The sequence below is a fragment of the Eleutherodactylus coqui genome, chromosome 6, assembly GCF_035609145.1.
Source record: "Eleutherodactylus coqui strain aEleCoq1 chromosome 6, aEleCoq1.hap1, whole genome shotgun sequence".
Classification (NCBI taxonomy): domain Eukaryota; kingdom Metazoa; phylum Chordata; class Amphibia; order Anura; family Eleutherodactylidae; genus Eleutherodactylus; species Eleutherodactylus coqui.
Window position 1 is genome coordinate 221,868,154 of NC_089842.1, and position 16,534 is coordinate 221,884,687.

Consider the following 16,534-nt stretch of genomic DNA (forward strand, 5'->3'; position numbering starts at 1 on the left):
GAGAACAACAGCAATGTATTTAGAGAACAGACCACCCGCTGTTCTCTAAATTCATGCAAATGAAGCTACTTGGCATCTAATGGGCTAATTAAACTATTAGTAGGATTACGCAAAACGATCACTCAAAACGGTCAATTTCTGACGAATTTTGAGCGATCATCTGTGTGTGTAAATGGACCTTTAGTGTTGCGTCAGTGGAAGCCACATCACACTTGTTCCAGGTTATGTATTTGTGAAGATTGGCTGTGCTTTTGTCATGATGTAACTGGTATGTTCAGGGAACTCAGAATTCTATTTGATCCTATTCAGTGGCGCCTCTTCCTCAACAGTTCATCAAAGAGTCTTAAAGCAGTATTTCTCCATAATGGTAACAAGTATCCTTCTCTTCCCCTTGCCCATTCAGCTCAACTTAAAGAAGACTCCAAAAATGTGAAGAGATTACTAAATGCATTGAAATATGAGGAATATGGTTGGGAGGGAAGTTAATGGAGACTTCAAAATGGCTGCATTCTTGATGGGTCTTCAAGGTGGGTTTACTAAGTTTCCATGCTATCTTTGTCTTTGGGATAGCAGAGACACCAGAGCGGACTACCACGGGTGATATTGACCTGAATGGACAGTTTTCTGTGAGAAAGAAGAACATCAAATGGAAGCCACTTGTAGACCCTCGAAAGGTAGTAATTCCACCTTTGTAAATAAACTCGACCCGATGAAGCAATTTGTCACCGCTTTGGACAAGGAATCAGTGGCAATCAAGTATTTACAAGATCTTTACCCGAAGCTTTCGGAACCAAAGGTTCAAGCCGGCATTTTTGTTGGACCTCAAATCACACAGTTATTGGGTGTCAGGAGTTTCCCAACCTTCTCAAAGAACAGTAAGAAGCAGCATGGATCAGGATTAGTTTTGTTAAAGTAGTTAAAGGCTTCTTTGGAAATCATAAAGCTGAAAACGACGTTGAGTTGGTTGAGACTTGCAAAATGGTCTGCAGGAGATCTTTAAAAGTACACATCCTTGATGCTCATCTTGGTAGAGTTAAAGAGAACATGGGTGCCTATTCAGAGGAGCAAGGAGAGCGCTTTCATCAAGACATCCTACAATGTGAATGTCGCTACCAGGGAAACTACAATGAAAACATGATGGGAGACAACATGTGGGGACTAATCTGTGAAAGCGATCTGACATACCCTCGCAAAACTACACATTTCTGGGTTCCTTTTCATCCATTTGTAGCATTTTGATTAAAATTTATGGTTGGTTTGATGTATAATATTGTTTTTTATCCTTCTACCGTGTTTCCCCGAAAATAAGGCACCCCCTGAAATTTGCTGAAGTCCCAAATATAAGGCACCCCCGATAGTAAGGCATAGTAAAGTGTGCAGGCACGTCAAGAGGCCTGTCCCCTGCTGCCATCCCCGTTGTCTCCTACCTCCAGATGTATAGGTAGATCTGCAGACAGTCTGCTGTTATCCTGTCCCTGCTGTGCTGTACGAGTGTGCTGTTGTGAGCTCCCCTTGCTTGCTGGAAAAGTCCATACTGTACGTTCTGTTCCTGCTGTACATGTCTGCTGTGATGAGCTCCCCCTGGTGGCCGGAAGCTGCAATACCATGCCTGCTTACAAGTGGTACAGGAACTTCTGTCTGCAGACAGGTACGTTACTTTACAGCCCTTATTTTTTATGGCTTTGTGTGTGAGTCAGGCAACCTGTGTGTGATTCTTAAGGCTGGGTTCTCACAGAGCGTATTTCCAGCGGAAATCTCGCAGTTTGGCCACAGCGATAAACAGCGAGATTACCGCCGGGAAAGCGCTGCTTCAAAACCCACGGCACTCAGCCGCTTGTTTTGAAGCGACCTGGTTGCACGCTTTTCCGTTTCTGTGGCCGGTGAATCCGCACCACAACACCGGCTTCTCCCAGCTTTGCCGTGACAGATTTGCTATCCCATGTGGACGAGATTTCTGAGAAATTTCGTCCACAAAGCTGGCCAATTGAGGGATTAGCGGCCACAGACGGATTTGCCGTGGCGAAATAAGACACCCCTGAAAATAAGACGTAGTGCATATTTGGGAGCAAAAATTAATATAGGACGCGTCTTATTTTCGGGGAAACAGGGTATTACCGGAAACCCAAACGTTTTTAATTTTCCTTAATGAAAATAAGTCATTTTCAACTTTTAAATTTGCAGACCGCAATAACAAAGTTTTTGCAGTTTAATAAACCTTTTCCATTTATTATGCTAGAACCAATTAGGAAATGACATTTATAACCCAGGAACACAAAGCGTGTTACATAGTGAGTGCTTCTCGGTGTCGCACACGGTTGTGCTGTGAACATTCCTGTCATTCAAATGCCGATTTACTGAGGTAAATGTGCCATCAAAAATATAACCACAGATTAGAATTCCATCTATCAAACTGATTTTTAGATCCTCTATTTTAAAAATTAGTGAAAAATGTTTAATCCTCTAAATGACACGCTCTAATGTACACGTTAAGGGATATGTATGATCTGCAGAGCTATTAGTAGCGGTGTCAGGAGCCTCAGGATGGCCCAGGTGGCATGTGGTGTCAGCTCTGGCCTAGATATACTGTGGGATATCTACATGTGGACACTAGTCATCTGCATTGTTAGTAGCATGTGCTGTGCAGGTCCCTGCATGATGCTATAGACATGTTGTATGTTATATGGGGGTCGAGGAGGGGGGTAAGGATTTTTATTAATTTGTGTTTTTGAAAACTGTCCCAGCAGTTTTGGGGTTCATTTATACAGGACTATAGGTAACATCTCCCACTATTGGCCTAAAATCACTTGATGACTCCACGTATGACTGTGATGATATCTCTTGCTATAACACGGCCCACTACTGCGATTGACTCCTCCCATTATTTGTCAGTGAGGTCATGAGAATTCACATTTTATTGGAAGTCTGTTCTATACAGTTACACGGCGCCCTGGTCGCAACACCAAAGTCTCAGTAATCACCAGAGCACAGCCCCGCATCACTTCCTTACTGCCACCAGGAGGCGCTAATGACATCACCGCTTCGGGTCAGAGGGGAGGTGTGGCTTCCTGATGATGACATCATTAGTACAGGACCCAGAGATCCATCTGTGGATTGTGGTTGGTCCCGCAGAGTCAAAAGTATCAAAGTGCTATCAAAAAAGTCAACAGACACAAAGAGAAAATAAAATGTACATCCAGCAGGTTGGCTGCCCGGGCGTCCATATAAAAAAAGACGTGAGAAGTATTAGCGCCCCTCTCGTCCATCAAGATCCGCTCTTCACCTCTTCCGGACGCGCAAACGTCGGATGTAGCAGCAGGTGACTGTAGACAAGATGGTGATGCCAACGACCAGAGCACTCGCAAAACCGACAATCACTGGGATCAGGAGCAGGTCACGGGCTGAAAGAAAAAAGGAGTCATATACACGTCGCCTACCATAGCAAGGACGGAGCACACGCCAATACACACATCACTTCACCTTCCGTCTACATCTCAGACATCACTCCATTCTTTCCAGTTTAGGACACGGAATACAGATGGATCCTTTTTTATTGCATTCCAGTCAATTGGAGACGGATGAGAACAATCCGTTTCACTTCCAGTTTTGGCTATTGACTGTGTGGTGGTGGCTCATGGTGGCTCATGTGGTTAGCACTCTGGGGGTCCAAGATTCAAATCTTATCAAGGGCAACATCAACTTTGAAAAACTCCATACAGCCATCACCATTGGTCAGATTGGAACCTACATCTCCAGCACTGCAAGGTAGCAGTGCTAACAACTGAGCCACCAAGCTTGGCTAACAAGAAACACAAAGAGAACATACACAGTGCATGCAAATGTTGTCCTTGGCCAAATCTGTACATTGGACCCCAGTGCAGCAATGGTAATGACAAAGCCACCATTCTTTTTCCTCCTCCCCTCCTCCACAGGGGGTGCCTTCTACGTCTAGAGGAAAAAAGTTCTACACAAAATAGAAAGATGTTCATTACTGTAATAGCAGTGAGACCATGGAACTCTCTCCGGAGGATGTGGCGATGGTGAATCACTGGAAGAGTACAAGAGGGGCCTGGAGTCTACTTCATGTTTGCTTTTTGTCTTCCTCTGGATCAACACTGGTGGGTTATAGGATGAACTGGATGGACATAGGTATTTTTTTAATCTTAAAATTCTATGTAAGTATGTTAAAAAAAAGTGTAGGAAACAGAACAGGGAGTATAAGAAGATCACCCCTGGAGAAAAAGTAGGAGGAAGAAGATGGAGAACATTTGGTGGCTCAGTGTCTAGCACAATTGCCTAATAAGACTGGGGTTCTATGTTAAGGCCTGATTATGGACAATTTCTGTGTCCATTGTGTTTATTATTCTCTTTCTTCTCCTACTCCGAAGAAGGAAGAAGTAAAAAAACAAGCTTGTTAGCCTAGTCAAAAATTGTGAACAAGCCCTCACTCCATCTTCCATCTACATCACACTTGTCACTCCGTCTTTCATTATTGTCATCATAGGCATTACTCCACCTTCCATGTACATCAAAGATATCACTCAACCAACAATCATGGACATTTATCCACTATCATACTCCCATCAGCCCCAACGCACCTGTAAGGCGATCTTCAATCTCCACCCTGACAGACAACACACCCTTTCCTTTCTTCATCATCATTATAGTTTTCACTCCACTTATAGATGTTACTCGATCTGCCGTCATGTACATTACTACACCATCAACTTCCACACACCTATCAGTCACTTCCCCTGTGCACCCCAATCAGCCTCCACAGACCCAATCACAGTCTATCATAACACATACATACCCCGGGCATATGGGTACAGTTTAATGCTGTTGGACTTGACAGAGGCAGCGTTGTACCAGCTACCGTCTGGGTACTGGACCCAAGCAGTGACAACACAGCGATAGGAGCCTTCATCCTCAGGCTGGACATTGTATAGACGCAGTCGGTAGCAATCTGCTTCCACCTTGTCCATGCTTAGCTTAGCAGCGGAAGCATGTGTCCCCGTCTCAGACACGCCCTGGCGGGTCACCGACGCCAACTGTCTCTCCGTTCTCTTTTGTGGCTCTTCCTCTGCAAGCTCCACCCACCAGCTGACAGCAGCATGAAGAGATGATGGAGGAGCATTAACAGAGACATTACAGAGTAGGACAGCCGTGTCGTCTCGATAGATAGAGGTAGACTGTAGCTGAGCGAAGGCATTCAGGATGATGTCTGCAGAGGGAGAAGATAAAAGCCGTTAGACTGTTTAGCTCTACTGTAGGAGCGGTCACACTAGGGAGCCTCTACTGTAAGAGCGGTCACACTATGGAGCTCTACTGTAAGAGCGGTCACACTAGGGAGCTCTACTCTAAGAGCGGTCACACTAGGGAGCTCTACTGTAAGAGCGGTCACACTAGGGAGCTCTACTGTAAGAGCGGTCACACTATGGAGCTCTACTGTAAGAGCGGTCACACTAGGGAGCTCTACTCTAAGAGCGGTCACACTAGGGAGCCTCTACTGTAAGAGCGGTCACACTAGGGAGCTCTACTGTAAGAGCGGTCACACTAGGGAGCTCTACTCTAAGAGCGGTCACACTAGGGAGCTCTACTGTAAGAGCGGTCACACTATGGAGCTCTACTGTAAGAGCAGTCACACTAGGGAGCTCTACTGTAAGATCAGTCACACTATGGAGCTCTACTGTAAGATCAGTCACACTATGGAGCTCTACTGTAAGAGCGGTCACACTAGGGAGCTCTACTGTAAGATCAGTCACACTATGGAGCTCTACTGTAAGATCAGTCACACTATGGAGCTCTACTGTAAAAGGGATCAATATGGCGCTTTACTGTAAGAGCAGTCACACTATGGAGCTCTACTGTAAGAGCGGTCACACTATGGAGCACTACTGTAAGAGCGGTCACACTATGGAACTCTACTGTAAGAGGGGTCACACTATAGAGCTCTACTGTAAGAGCGGTCACACTATGGACCTCTACTGTAGGAGGGGCTATACTATGGAGCTCTACTGTAAGAGCGGTCACACTAGGGAGCTCTACTGTAATAGCGGTTACACTAGGGAGCTCTACTGTAAGAGGGGTCACACTATTGAGCTCTACTGTAAGAGGGGTCACACTATGGAGCTCTACTGTAAGATCGGTCACACTATGGAGCTCTAATGTAAGAGTGGTCACACTAGGAAGCTCTACTGTAGAAGGGGTCACACTATGGAGCTCTACTGTAAGAGCGGTTACACTAGGGAGCTCTACTGTATGAGCGGTTACACTAGGGAGCTCTACTGTAAGAGCGATCACACTAGGGAGCTCTACTGTAAGAGGAGTCACACTATAGAGCTCTACTGTAAGAGCGGTCACACTATGGACCTCTACTGTAGGAGGCGCCATACTATGGAGCTCTACTGTAAGAGCGGTCACACTAGGGAGCTCTACTGTAATAGCGGTTACACTAGGGAGGTCTACTGTAAGAGCAGTCACACTATGGAGCTCTACTGTAGGAGGGGTCATACTATGGAGCTCTACTGTAAGAGCGGTCACACTAGGGAGCTCTACTGTAAGAGGGGTCACATTATGGAGCTCTACTGTAAGAGGGGTCACACTATGGAGCTCTACTGTAAGAGCAGTAACACTATGGAGGTCTACTGTAAGAGCGGTCACACTATAGAGATCTACTGTAAGAGGGGTCACACTATGGAGCTCTACTGTAAGAGCGGTCACACTATGGAGCTCTACTGTAAGAGCGGTCACAGTATAGAGGTCTACTGTAAAAGGGGTCACACTATGCAGCTCTACTGTAAGAGGGGTCACACTATGGAGGTCTACTGTAAGAAGGGTCACACTATGAATCTCTACGGTAAGAGCGGTCACACTATGGAGCTCTACTGTAAGAGCGGTCACACTATGGAGCTCTCTACTGTAAGCGCAGTCACTCTATGGAGTACTCTACTGTAAGAGAGGTCAAACTATGGAGCTCTACTGTAAGAGCGGTCACACTATAGAGCTCTCTACTGTAAGAGCATTCACACTATGGAGCTCTCTATTGTAAGTGCGGTCACACTATGGAGCTCTCTACTGTAAGAGCAGTCACACTATGGAGCTCTCTACTGGAAGAGCGGTCACACGATAGTGCTATACTGTAAGAGCAGTCACACTATGGAGCTCTACTGTAGGAGGGGTCATACTATGGAGCTCTACTGTAAGAGCGGTCACACTAGGGAGCTCTACTGTAAGGGCGGTTACACTAGGGAGCTCTACTGTAAGAGGGGTCACATTATGGAGCTCTACTGTAAGAGGGGTCACACTATGGAGCTCTATTGTAAGAGCGGTCACACTATGGAGCTCTACTGTAGGAGGGGTCATACTATGGAGCTCTACTGTAAGAGCGGTCACACTAGGGAAATCTACTGTAAGAGCGGTTACACTAGGGAGCTCTACTGTAAGAGGGGTCACATTATGGAGCTCTACTGTAAGAGCAGTAACACTATGGAGGTCTACTGTAAGAGCGGTCACACTATAGAGATCTACTGTAAGAGGGGTCACACTATGGAGCTCTACTGTAAGAGCGGTCACAGTATAGAGGTCTACTGTAAAAGGGGTCACACTATGCAGCTCTACTGTAAGAGGGGTCACACTATGGAGCTCTACTGTAAGAGCGGTCACACTATGGAGCTCTACTGTAAGAGCGGTCACAGTATAGAGGTCTACTGTAAAAGGGGTCACACTATGCAGCTCTACTGTAAGAGGGGTCACACTATGGAGGTCTACTGTAAGAAGGGTCACACTATGAATCTCTACGGTAAGAGCGGTCACACTATGGAGCTCTACTGTAAGAGCGGTCACACTATGGAGCTCTCTACTGTAAGCGCAGTCACTCTATGGAGTACTCTACTGTAAGAGCGGTCAAACTATGGAGCTCTACTGTAAGAGCGGTCACACTATAGAGCTCTCTACTGTAAGAGCATTCACACTATGGAGCTCTCTCTTGTAAGTGCGGTCACACTATGGAGCTCTCTACTGTAAGAGCAGTCACACTATGGAGCTCTCTACTGGAAGAGCGGTCACACGATAGTGCTATACTGTAAGAGCAGTCACACTATGGAGCTCTACTGTAGGAGGGGTCATACTATGGAGCTCTACTGTAAGAGCGGTCACAATAGGGAGCTCTACTGTAAGAGCGGTTACACTAGGGAGCTCTACTGTAAGAGGGGTCACATTATGGAGCTCTACTGTAAGAGGGGTCACACTATGGAGCTCTATTGTAAGAGCAGTCACACTATGGAGCTCTACTGTAGGAGGGGTCATACTATGGAGCTCTACTGTAAGAGCGGTCACACTAGGGAAATCTACTGTAAGAGCGGTTACACTAGGGAGCTCTACTGTAAGAGGGGTCACATTATGGAGCTCTACTGTAAGAGGGGTCACACTATGGAGCTCTACTGTAAGAGCTGTCACACTATGGAGCTCTACTGTAAGAAGGGTCACACTATGGAGGTCTACTGTAAGAAGGGTCACACTATGAATCTCTACTGTAAGAGCGGTCACACTATGGAGCTCTACTATAAGAGCGGTCATACTATGGAGCTCTCTACTGTAAGAGCAGTCACTCTATGGAGTTCTCTACTGTAAGAGCGGTCAAACTATGGAGCTCTACTGTAAGAGCGGTCACACTAAGGAGCTCTCTACTGTAAGAGCGGTCACACTATGGAGCTCTACTGTAAGAGGGGTCACACTATGGAGCTCTACTGTAAAAGGGGTCACACTATGGAGCTCTCTACAATAGGAGATCACAGTATGGAGCTCGACTGTAAGAGCGGTCACACTATGGAGCTCTCTATTGTAAGAGCGGTCACACTATAGTGCTATACTGTAAGAGCGGTCACGCTATGGAGCTCTACTGTACGAGCGGTCACACTATGGAGCTCTACTGTAAGAGTGGTTACACTATGGAGCTCTACTGTAAGATCAGTCACACTACGGAGCTCTCCTGTAAGATCAGTCACAGTAGAGCTCTACTGTAAAAGCGGTCACATTATGGAGATCGACTGTAAGAGCGGTCACACTATGGAGCTCTACTGTAAAAGGGATCAATATGGCGCTTTACTGTAAGAGCAGTCACACTATGGAGCTCTATTGTAAGAGCGGCCACACTATGGAGCTCTATTGTAAGAGCGGCCACACTATGGAGCTCTATTGTAAGAGCGGCCACACTATGGAGCTCTATTGTAAGAGCGGTCACACTATGGAGCTCTCTATTGTAAGAGCGGCCACACTATGGAGCTCTATTGTAAGAGTGGTCAAACTTTGAAGTCTCTCTATTGGATAAAGGCCATATCTTACCTTGCGGTCTCATCAGTACTCTCAGGCTCGGTGATGTCTTCCTGGATACTTCCTCCAGTCGCCCTCCAGGATAGGACACGAACGCAGTGACCTGGCAGCTGTAGGATCCGGTATCGCTGGGCTGAGCATAGTATATTCTCAGGCGGTAGGAGCCAGGCGTGGGTGAGATCTTCTCCAGAGATATGTGTCTTGTCCCCACGTCTCTTGACGTGTACTGCTCCCCGAGTTGCACCATGCCATCAGCAGAAACGGATGACACCAGCATTGCGGGAGAATCCATGTTAGTAGTAACCCACCACCCCACCGAGAATGTGAGGTCTGGGGGAGGGGGCACCAGCATGGACACATTGCAGACCATCTCCACCATGTCTCCAGACTGGATGTGGAGCTCCTGAGGACTGGACGACACCTTCAGCTGAGAGTCTGGAGAAAGAGAGACAGAGGTGACAATGTGACAAGACCACATGAAGGTGCAGCGAATTAGAGTGTCTCCTGTGGAGATAGGTGGCGCTAGAGGCGCCTGCAGCATCCTATCCATAGGTGTCAACCGAACCCTGCTCACCTACTGTCTGCACAGACACCTGGGCCAGCACCGAGCTCTTCTCTGTGATCTTCTGCCAGTCGCCATCCGGATCCTGGATCCACTGAGCAGCGGTACAATGGTAGGTCCCAGCGTCCTGCGGTCGGAGGCGGGAAATCACCAGCTTAAAGGTGGAGTTGTCAGACTTCTCCACCCGGATCTCGTCATTGAGGTAGCGTTCACTGTACAGGCCCGGCTCCACACAAGAGTCCCGCCGAATGGACAGGATGTCCTGCAGAGTCTCTCTTCCAACCCCGAATGACACGGAAAGGTGGGTGTGCTGGGCGGAGTCAGCCTGCGCCAAGCAGGAGAGATGCAGCTCTCGTCCCTCCAGCAGGTGGAGCTGTAGAGGGGGTGGGGAGGACAGGCGTCCCTTACTTGTTCCAGTGGAAGACACCTGCAGGGTGTCCGGGATGACTGCAAGAAGAAGAGGCAGAAGATGACCCCCACTACAGCAGGCTACTCTCCCGACATGCCCCTCCCCCACAGTGTAGCGGTGGGGAAACTCCTCCCCCTTGATATTCTCTACACATAGGACAAGATGGGAAACGTGGCGGTACCTTTCACGGTGATCTTGTCACTGTAGCTCCCGAGGAACTTGGCGTCTGTGGTTGGGGTGTAGCATTCGTAGACGCCGGCATCCTCGCTGCGCAGCCGCTGGATGCGGAGCTCCACGCTGTCTCCGCTCACGCGGTGGATGTAGACGTCTCTGCTGCTCACTCTCTGGGCAAACACGGCATAAGCAAAGGCCGAGTCCTTGGTGCTGGCAATGGCGATGGAGATATCAGGGGCGCCGGGCCGATACACAAACCACTCAAAGTTCTGTATAGGCGGCCCCTCGTAGCCGCTCACATTACAGGGGATGGAGACGGAGGACCCCTCCACACGGTACACGGGGCCCCGCGGAACCTTCACTTGCCGGGCAGTACACAGGCCTGAGGAGGGCAAGGGCAAAAGTTACTCAAGATTGGGGTACACACAGGGGTCCCCAACTGGGGGGCTCATACATGTCCCAGACACGGAATGAGGGGCTCATACATGTCCCAGACGCGGAATGAGGGGCTCATACATGTCCCAGATACTGAATGAGGGGCTCATACATGTCCCAGACGCTGAATGGGGGGCTCATACATGTCCCAGACGCTGAATGGGGGGCTCATACATGTCACAGACGCTGAATGGGGGGCTCATACATGTCACAGACGCTGAATGGGGGGCTCATACATGTCACAGACATTGAATGAGGGGCTCATACATGTCCCAGACGCGGAATGAGGGGCTCATACATGTCCCAGATGCTGAATGGGGGGCTCATACATGTCACAGACGCTGAATGGGGGGCTCATACATGTCACAGACGCTGAATGGGGGGCTCATACATGTCCCAGACGCTGAATGGGGGGCTCATACATGTCCCAGACACTGAATGAGGGGCTCATACATGTCCCAGACACGGAATGAGGGGCTCACACATGTCCCAGACACGGAATGAGGGGCTCATACATGTCCCAGACACGGAATGAGGGGCTCATACATGTCCCAGACGCTAAATGGGGGGCTCATACATGTCCCAGACGCTAAATGGGGGGCTCATACATGTCCAAGACACAGGATGGGGGGCTCATACATGTCCCAGACACTGAATGGGGGGCTCATACATGTCACAGACGCTGAATGGGGGGCTCATACATGTCACAGACACAGGATACGGGCCCCATACATCTCCCATACATGGAATGTGGGGCTCAAACATTGAATGGAGGGCTCATACATGTCACAGACATGTGATGGGAGCTCGTACATGTCAGAAATACAGGATATAGGACTCATACATGCCACAAAAATGGGATGAGGGGCTCATTCATGTCCCAGACACCGAATGGGGTCTTATACATGTCAAAGACACGGGATGGGGGGGGTACATGTTACAGACGTGATGGGGGGCTCATACATTACCAGACATGGAATGGGGGGCTCATACATGTCACAAACACGTCATGAGGGGTTTGTACATGTCACAGACACCGGATATGGGGCTCGTACATGTCACAGACACGTGATGAGGGTTATGTACATGTGGGTTTTGTACCTGTCACAGACACATCATGAGGGGCTCGTACACATTATAAACACATCATGAGGGGCTCATACACGTCACAGACACGGGATGAGGGGCTCGTACACGTCACAGACACGCGATGAGGGGCTCGTACACGTCACAGACACGCGATGAGGGGCTCGTACACGTCACAGACACGCGATGAGGGGCTCGTACACGTCACAGACACGCGATGAGGGGCTCGTACACGTCACAGACACGGGATGAGGGGCTCGTACACGTCACAGACACGCGATGAGGGGCTCGTACACGTCACAGACACGGGATGAGGGGCTCGTACACGTCACAGACACGCGATGAGGGGCTCGTACACGTCACAGACACGGGATGAGGGGCTCGTACATGTCACAGGCACGCGATGAGGGGCTCGTACACGTCACAGACACGCGATGAGGGGCTCGTACACGTCACAGACACGGGATGAGGGGCTCGTACACGTCACAGACACGGGATGAGGGGCTCTTACACGTCACAGACACGCGATGAGGGGCTCGTACACGTCACAGACACGCGATGAGGGGCTCATACACGTCACAGCCACGGGACGAGGGGCTTGTACACGTCACAGCCACGGGACGAGGGGCTCGTACACGTCACAAGACACGCGATGAGGGGCTCGTACACGTCACAGACACGCGATGAGGGGCTCGTACACGTCACAGACACGCGATGAGGGGCTCGTACACGTCACAGACACGCGATGGGGGGCTCGTACACGTCACAGACACGGGATGAGGAGCTTGTATATGTCACAGACGTGATGGGTATCAGACAGGTAACATGAAAGGACCATATGTGTCTCATGGGGAAGAGGACATACATGGAACAGGGGAAGGACGATATGTATATGATGGGGAGGGATAATATGTACGACCCTCCCCTGTCTCATACATGTCAGGCTCATGACGTGGGAGGATGATGCGCATACGACAGGGGAATGAGCGGACACACACGGCGCCTCACCCGGAGCACAGACGAGGAGGAGCAGCGCGGAGAACGGAGGAGCAGCCATACTGCGGCGGGCACTGCAGCGGCAAGAAGAAAGCCCCTCCCCTGATAGGCCCCTCCCACCGGGCGCCCCACATTAGGCCCCTCCCACTGCGCGTTCCCCTGTTAGGCCCCCGCCCCTGGCTGCTTTCTTATAGTCCGGTGTTCCGAAGGGCGTGTCCAACTTGCGAGAACGGACAAGAGCCCCGCCTCCCGAGGAGACAGTTATATACATATACACTACAGTATACTCATGTCGGACCCTGTTACATGTACCAGCATACAGGACTACACATATGTACAGCCGTATACACAGCTAGACTCCCTCTACGCCCTCCCCTAGAAGGAGTGAGTGTGTGTGTGTGTGTACGTATACACACACACATATATATATATGCACTCACTGTCAGTAATATCCCCCCTAGGGAAATGTTACCACACATATATATATATACACATATACATACGCACACACATATATACATATTAGGGATGAGCGAGTATACTCGCTAAAGCACTACTCGCTCGAGTAATGTGCCTTAGCCGAGTATCTCCCTGCTCGTCCCGAAAGATTCGGGGGCCGCCGCGGGGCGGGGAGCTGCGGGGGAGAACAGGGAGGAACGGAGGGGAGATCTCGCTCTCCCTCTCTCCCGCCCGCTCTCCCCTGCTCCCCGCCGCAACTCACTTGTCAGCCGCGGCGGCACCCGAATCTTCAGGGACGAGCAGGGAGATACTCGGCTAAGGCACATTACTCGAGCGAGTAGTGCCTTAGCGAGTATACTCGCTCATGCCTAATACATATACATATATATATATATATATATATATATATATATACACACACACTTCTTCTAGGGGGAGATGTTACTGTTACTGACAGTGAGTGTGTGTGTACTCACTATCAGTAACATTTCCCCCTGGAAGAAGTTTATATATAGAAGAGCTGTAGACCAGAACAACATGGGAAGGGAAGTGAAAGGCCAGGTAAAAATATACACCTAATGAATACATTTGAGAACCTTCATATTAGAAGTGGAAAGAAAGAACAAAGACAAAAAATTCAGAAGGAAAGTAGAGGAACAAGAGACACCGATCACAAACTAAAATGTTTCTACACAAATGCACAGAGCCTGGGAAACAAACAAGGAGAATTGGAGCTCCTAACACAAAAAGACAAATATGATGTCATAGACATCATGTTAACTTGGTGGGATGATACACATGATTGGAATACAACGCTTGAAGGACACAACGTATTTATAAGAAACAGACGTAAAAAAGGGGGCGGAGGTGTTGTGTTGTATGTCAGGAAAACATTCACCTCCACAGAGATTCAAGCTTCAGAGCTGGGAGTTCTGTAGAAACTGTTTGGGTAAGAATACAAGGAGAGAACAACAGAAAGGACACCATTACCATTGTAGGCACTTACTATAGGCTACCGCGACAAGCAGAAGATATTGATTAACTCTTTGTACATCAGATGGCCAAGCTCTCAAAAAAGCGTGACATAGTGATCATGGGAAATTTTACCCATCCAGACATTTGTTGGGAATCTCTCTCAGGTAAACGTAATGGATCCAACAAATTCTTATCGGCTCTTGCTGACAACTTTATCTTCCAGAAGGTCGAAAAGAAAACAAGAGGATCTGCTATCTTGGACCTAATTCCTACCAACAGGGAGGAAATGGTTAAGGAAGTAAGAATGGCTGGGACCTTAGGAGGCAGTGATCATGATATCCTTGAATTTTGGATAAAAAGGGGAGGAAGACCTGAGAAAACTCAGACCTCAAGGTTGGATTTCAGAAAAGGGATAGGAAGAATCCAATGACTGGATGTTCTTAAGGACAGAAAGGTCTAAGAAGGTTGGGAAATATTGTGAAATGAGATTCTCAAAGCACAATCGTTAACAATCCCTAAAAGAAGGAAGAATGGGAAGCATTTAAAGAGACCAGGAAGGATGAACATAGAACTTGCACACATGTTAAAAAGAATAACAATAGTATCGGGATCAGTGGGAGCGCTCCAACAGTACCAAATGACTTTATCAATATATGATTGTATGAAGTTATAAGGAAAAAAGGACTTACCCGGCACTGTGTGAGTAACCCTGTGAAGGGTTAACTCACTAGTGCCTCCATATCCGGGATAGCCTGTAGAAAAACTTCCTTCCCTATCCTGTCCGGAGAGCCGCTTGGATGTCTGGGGTCCCCAGTTACAGGGAGCCCAGTGTGCACAGAAGTTAAAAGAAAAAAGTATCCAAAGTAGCGCTTCACGGGATGAAGTTTGTTATTCTACACCTGGAAGGTGTAGGTTTTATTGCAACGCGTTTCAACCCACTCACGGGTCTTTTTCAAGCATATATAAATACAGTATACAGTGTTATAAATAGTCTAAAAGAAATGACTCACATTTGGCAGTCACAGCAATGCTCACGGCCCCCGCCATCCTGTGGGCGGAGTCACCACGTCAGCACGGTAACGTCATCATTCAGAGCCATATGATGTTCTGAAGTTGCACAATAACAAATCAATATTAAAAATAGCTGTAGGACCGGGTTGGTAGAGAAGCCAACCCTTGTTAAAACCTTAGGTTCTTTCTAAATCTCATTCGTGGCATGCCGGTGGATATCCCGGTCATGTGAGGGATGCGTGATGACGTCATTCCGTCATGCGGGCGTTACCTTGGTAACGAGGAACGCCGAGGTTCCCCGGGATCGCAGCTAACCATGCGAAAGGTACGTAGTGACGTCATTACGTCATACGTCCGTTGCCTTGGCAACGAGGAACACCGTGGTTCCCTGATATCGCAATTAACCTCCAGACCGTATGTATTCTGATGTGTTTGTACTATGACATCCCTGCATGATACATTAGCTGCCAAATCTTGCCCTATGGTTTATGTGGGCTATATGGCACTATCATGAGGTGCAAAAAATAACATACAAATTTAAAAATGATAAAAAATGAAAGGTACAAGTTAAAAGGTGAAATAAGGGGGGGGGGGGGGAGGGAAGATGGGGGGGAAACATGAATAGGGGGGGGGGGGGGGGGGGGGAGAGAAAGGGAGGGGAAGGATGCAGTCCTATTACACTGTCCCTATTGTTCAAATATTATTATGTTTCATGTTCTACTCCCTTTTTCCACAGAAATGTGAATAAAAACTATTTTACACTTATCGTCATGACCATTGCTGGCATAAATCTAGTATATCATGTGTCCTCAATCATAAATCATAAACATAAATTATCATAAATTGCCATAAAATCACATAGAAGACCCATACATAAATTATCTTGTAAGTTATATGTCCCTAGAGTATACGTTCAAACTAAATATAGGGTTTTTTTTATATAAAATATATACCATAGATGTTTTTCAGGATGCAGTCGAGTTTTTTTCTTCTTTTTTTGGGGTGATATTCTACTATATCTTTTCCAATACCTCGTTTAGGCCTTTTGGGACCAGTGTATCAAGTCTAAAAATCCAAAACATTTCCTTATTTCGAAGATC

The 16,534-nt window shown here is 47.9% G+C and overlaps 1 protein-coding gene across 2 annotated transcripts; it reads right to left on the bottom strand.

Annotated features, from left to right (window-relative positions):
- Positions 1-2,205: 2,205 nt before the first annotated feature.
- On the bottom strand, positions 2,206-15,470 carry IGSF8 (immunoglobulin superfamily member 8). 2 transcript variants are annotated; one of them, XM_066608892.1, is made up of 6 exons: positions 15,434-15,470; positions 10,480-10,854; positions 9,902-10,336; positions 9,340-9,762; positions 4,811-5,221; positions 2,206-3,398 (listed from the first exon to the last, which is right to left on the bottom strand). In XM_066608892.1, exons 1-6 carry the CDS (start codon positions 15,468-15,470, stop codon positions 3,277-3,279), a joined length of 1,803 nt encoding a protein of 600 aa, XP_066464989.1. In that variant the 3' UTR covers positions 2,206-3,276. The 2 variants fall into 2 exon arrangements, with proteins under 2 accessions (XP_066464989.1, XP_066464988.1); XM_066608891.1 differs by lacking the exon at positions 15,434-15,470 and adding an exon at positions 13,002-13,095.
- Between the last annotated feature and the right edge of the window lie 1,064 nt (positions 15,471-16,534).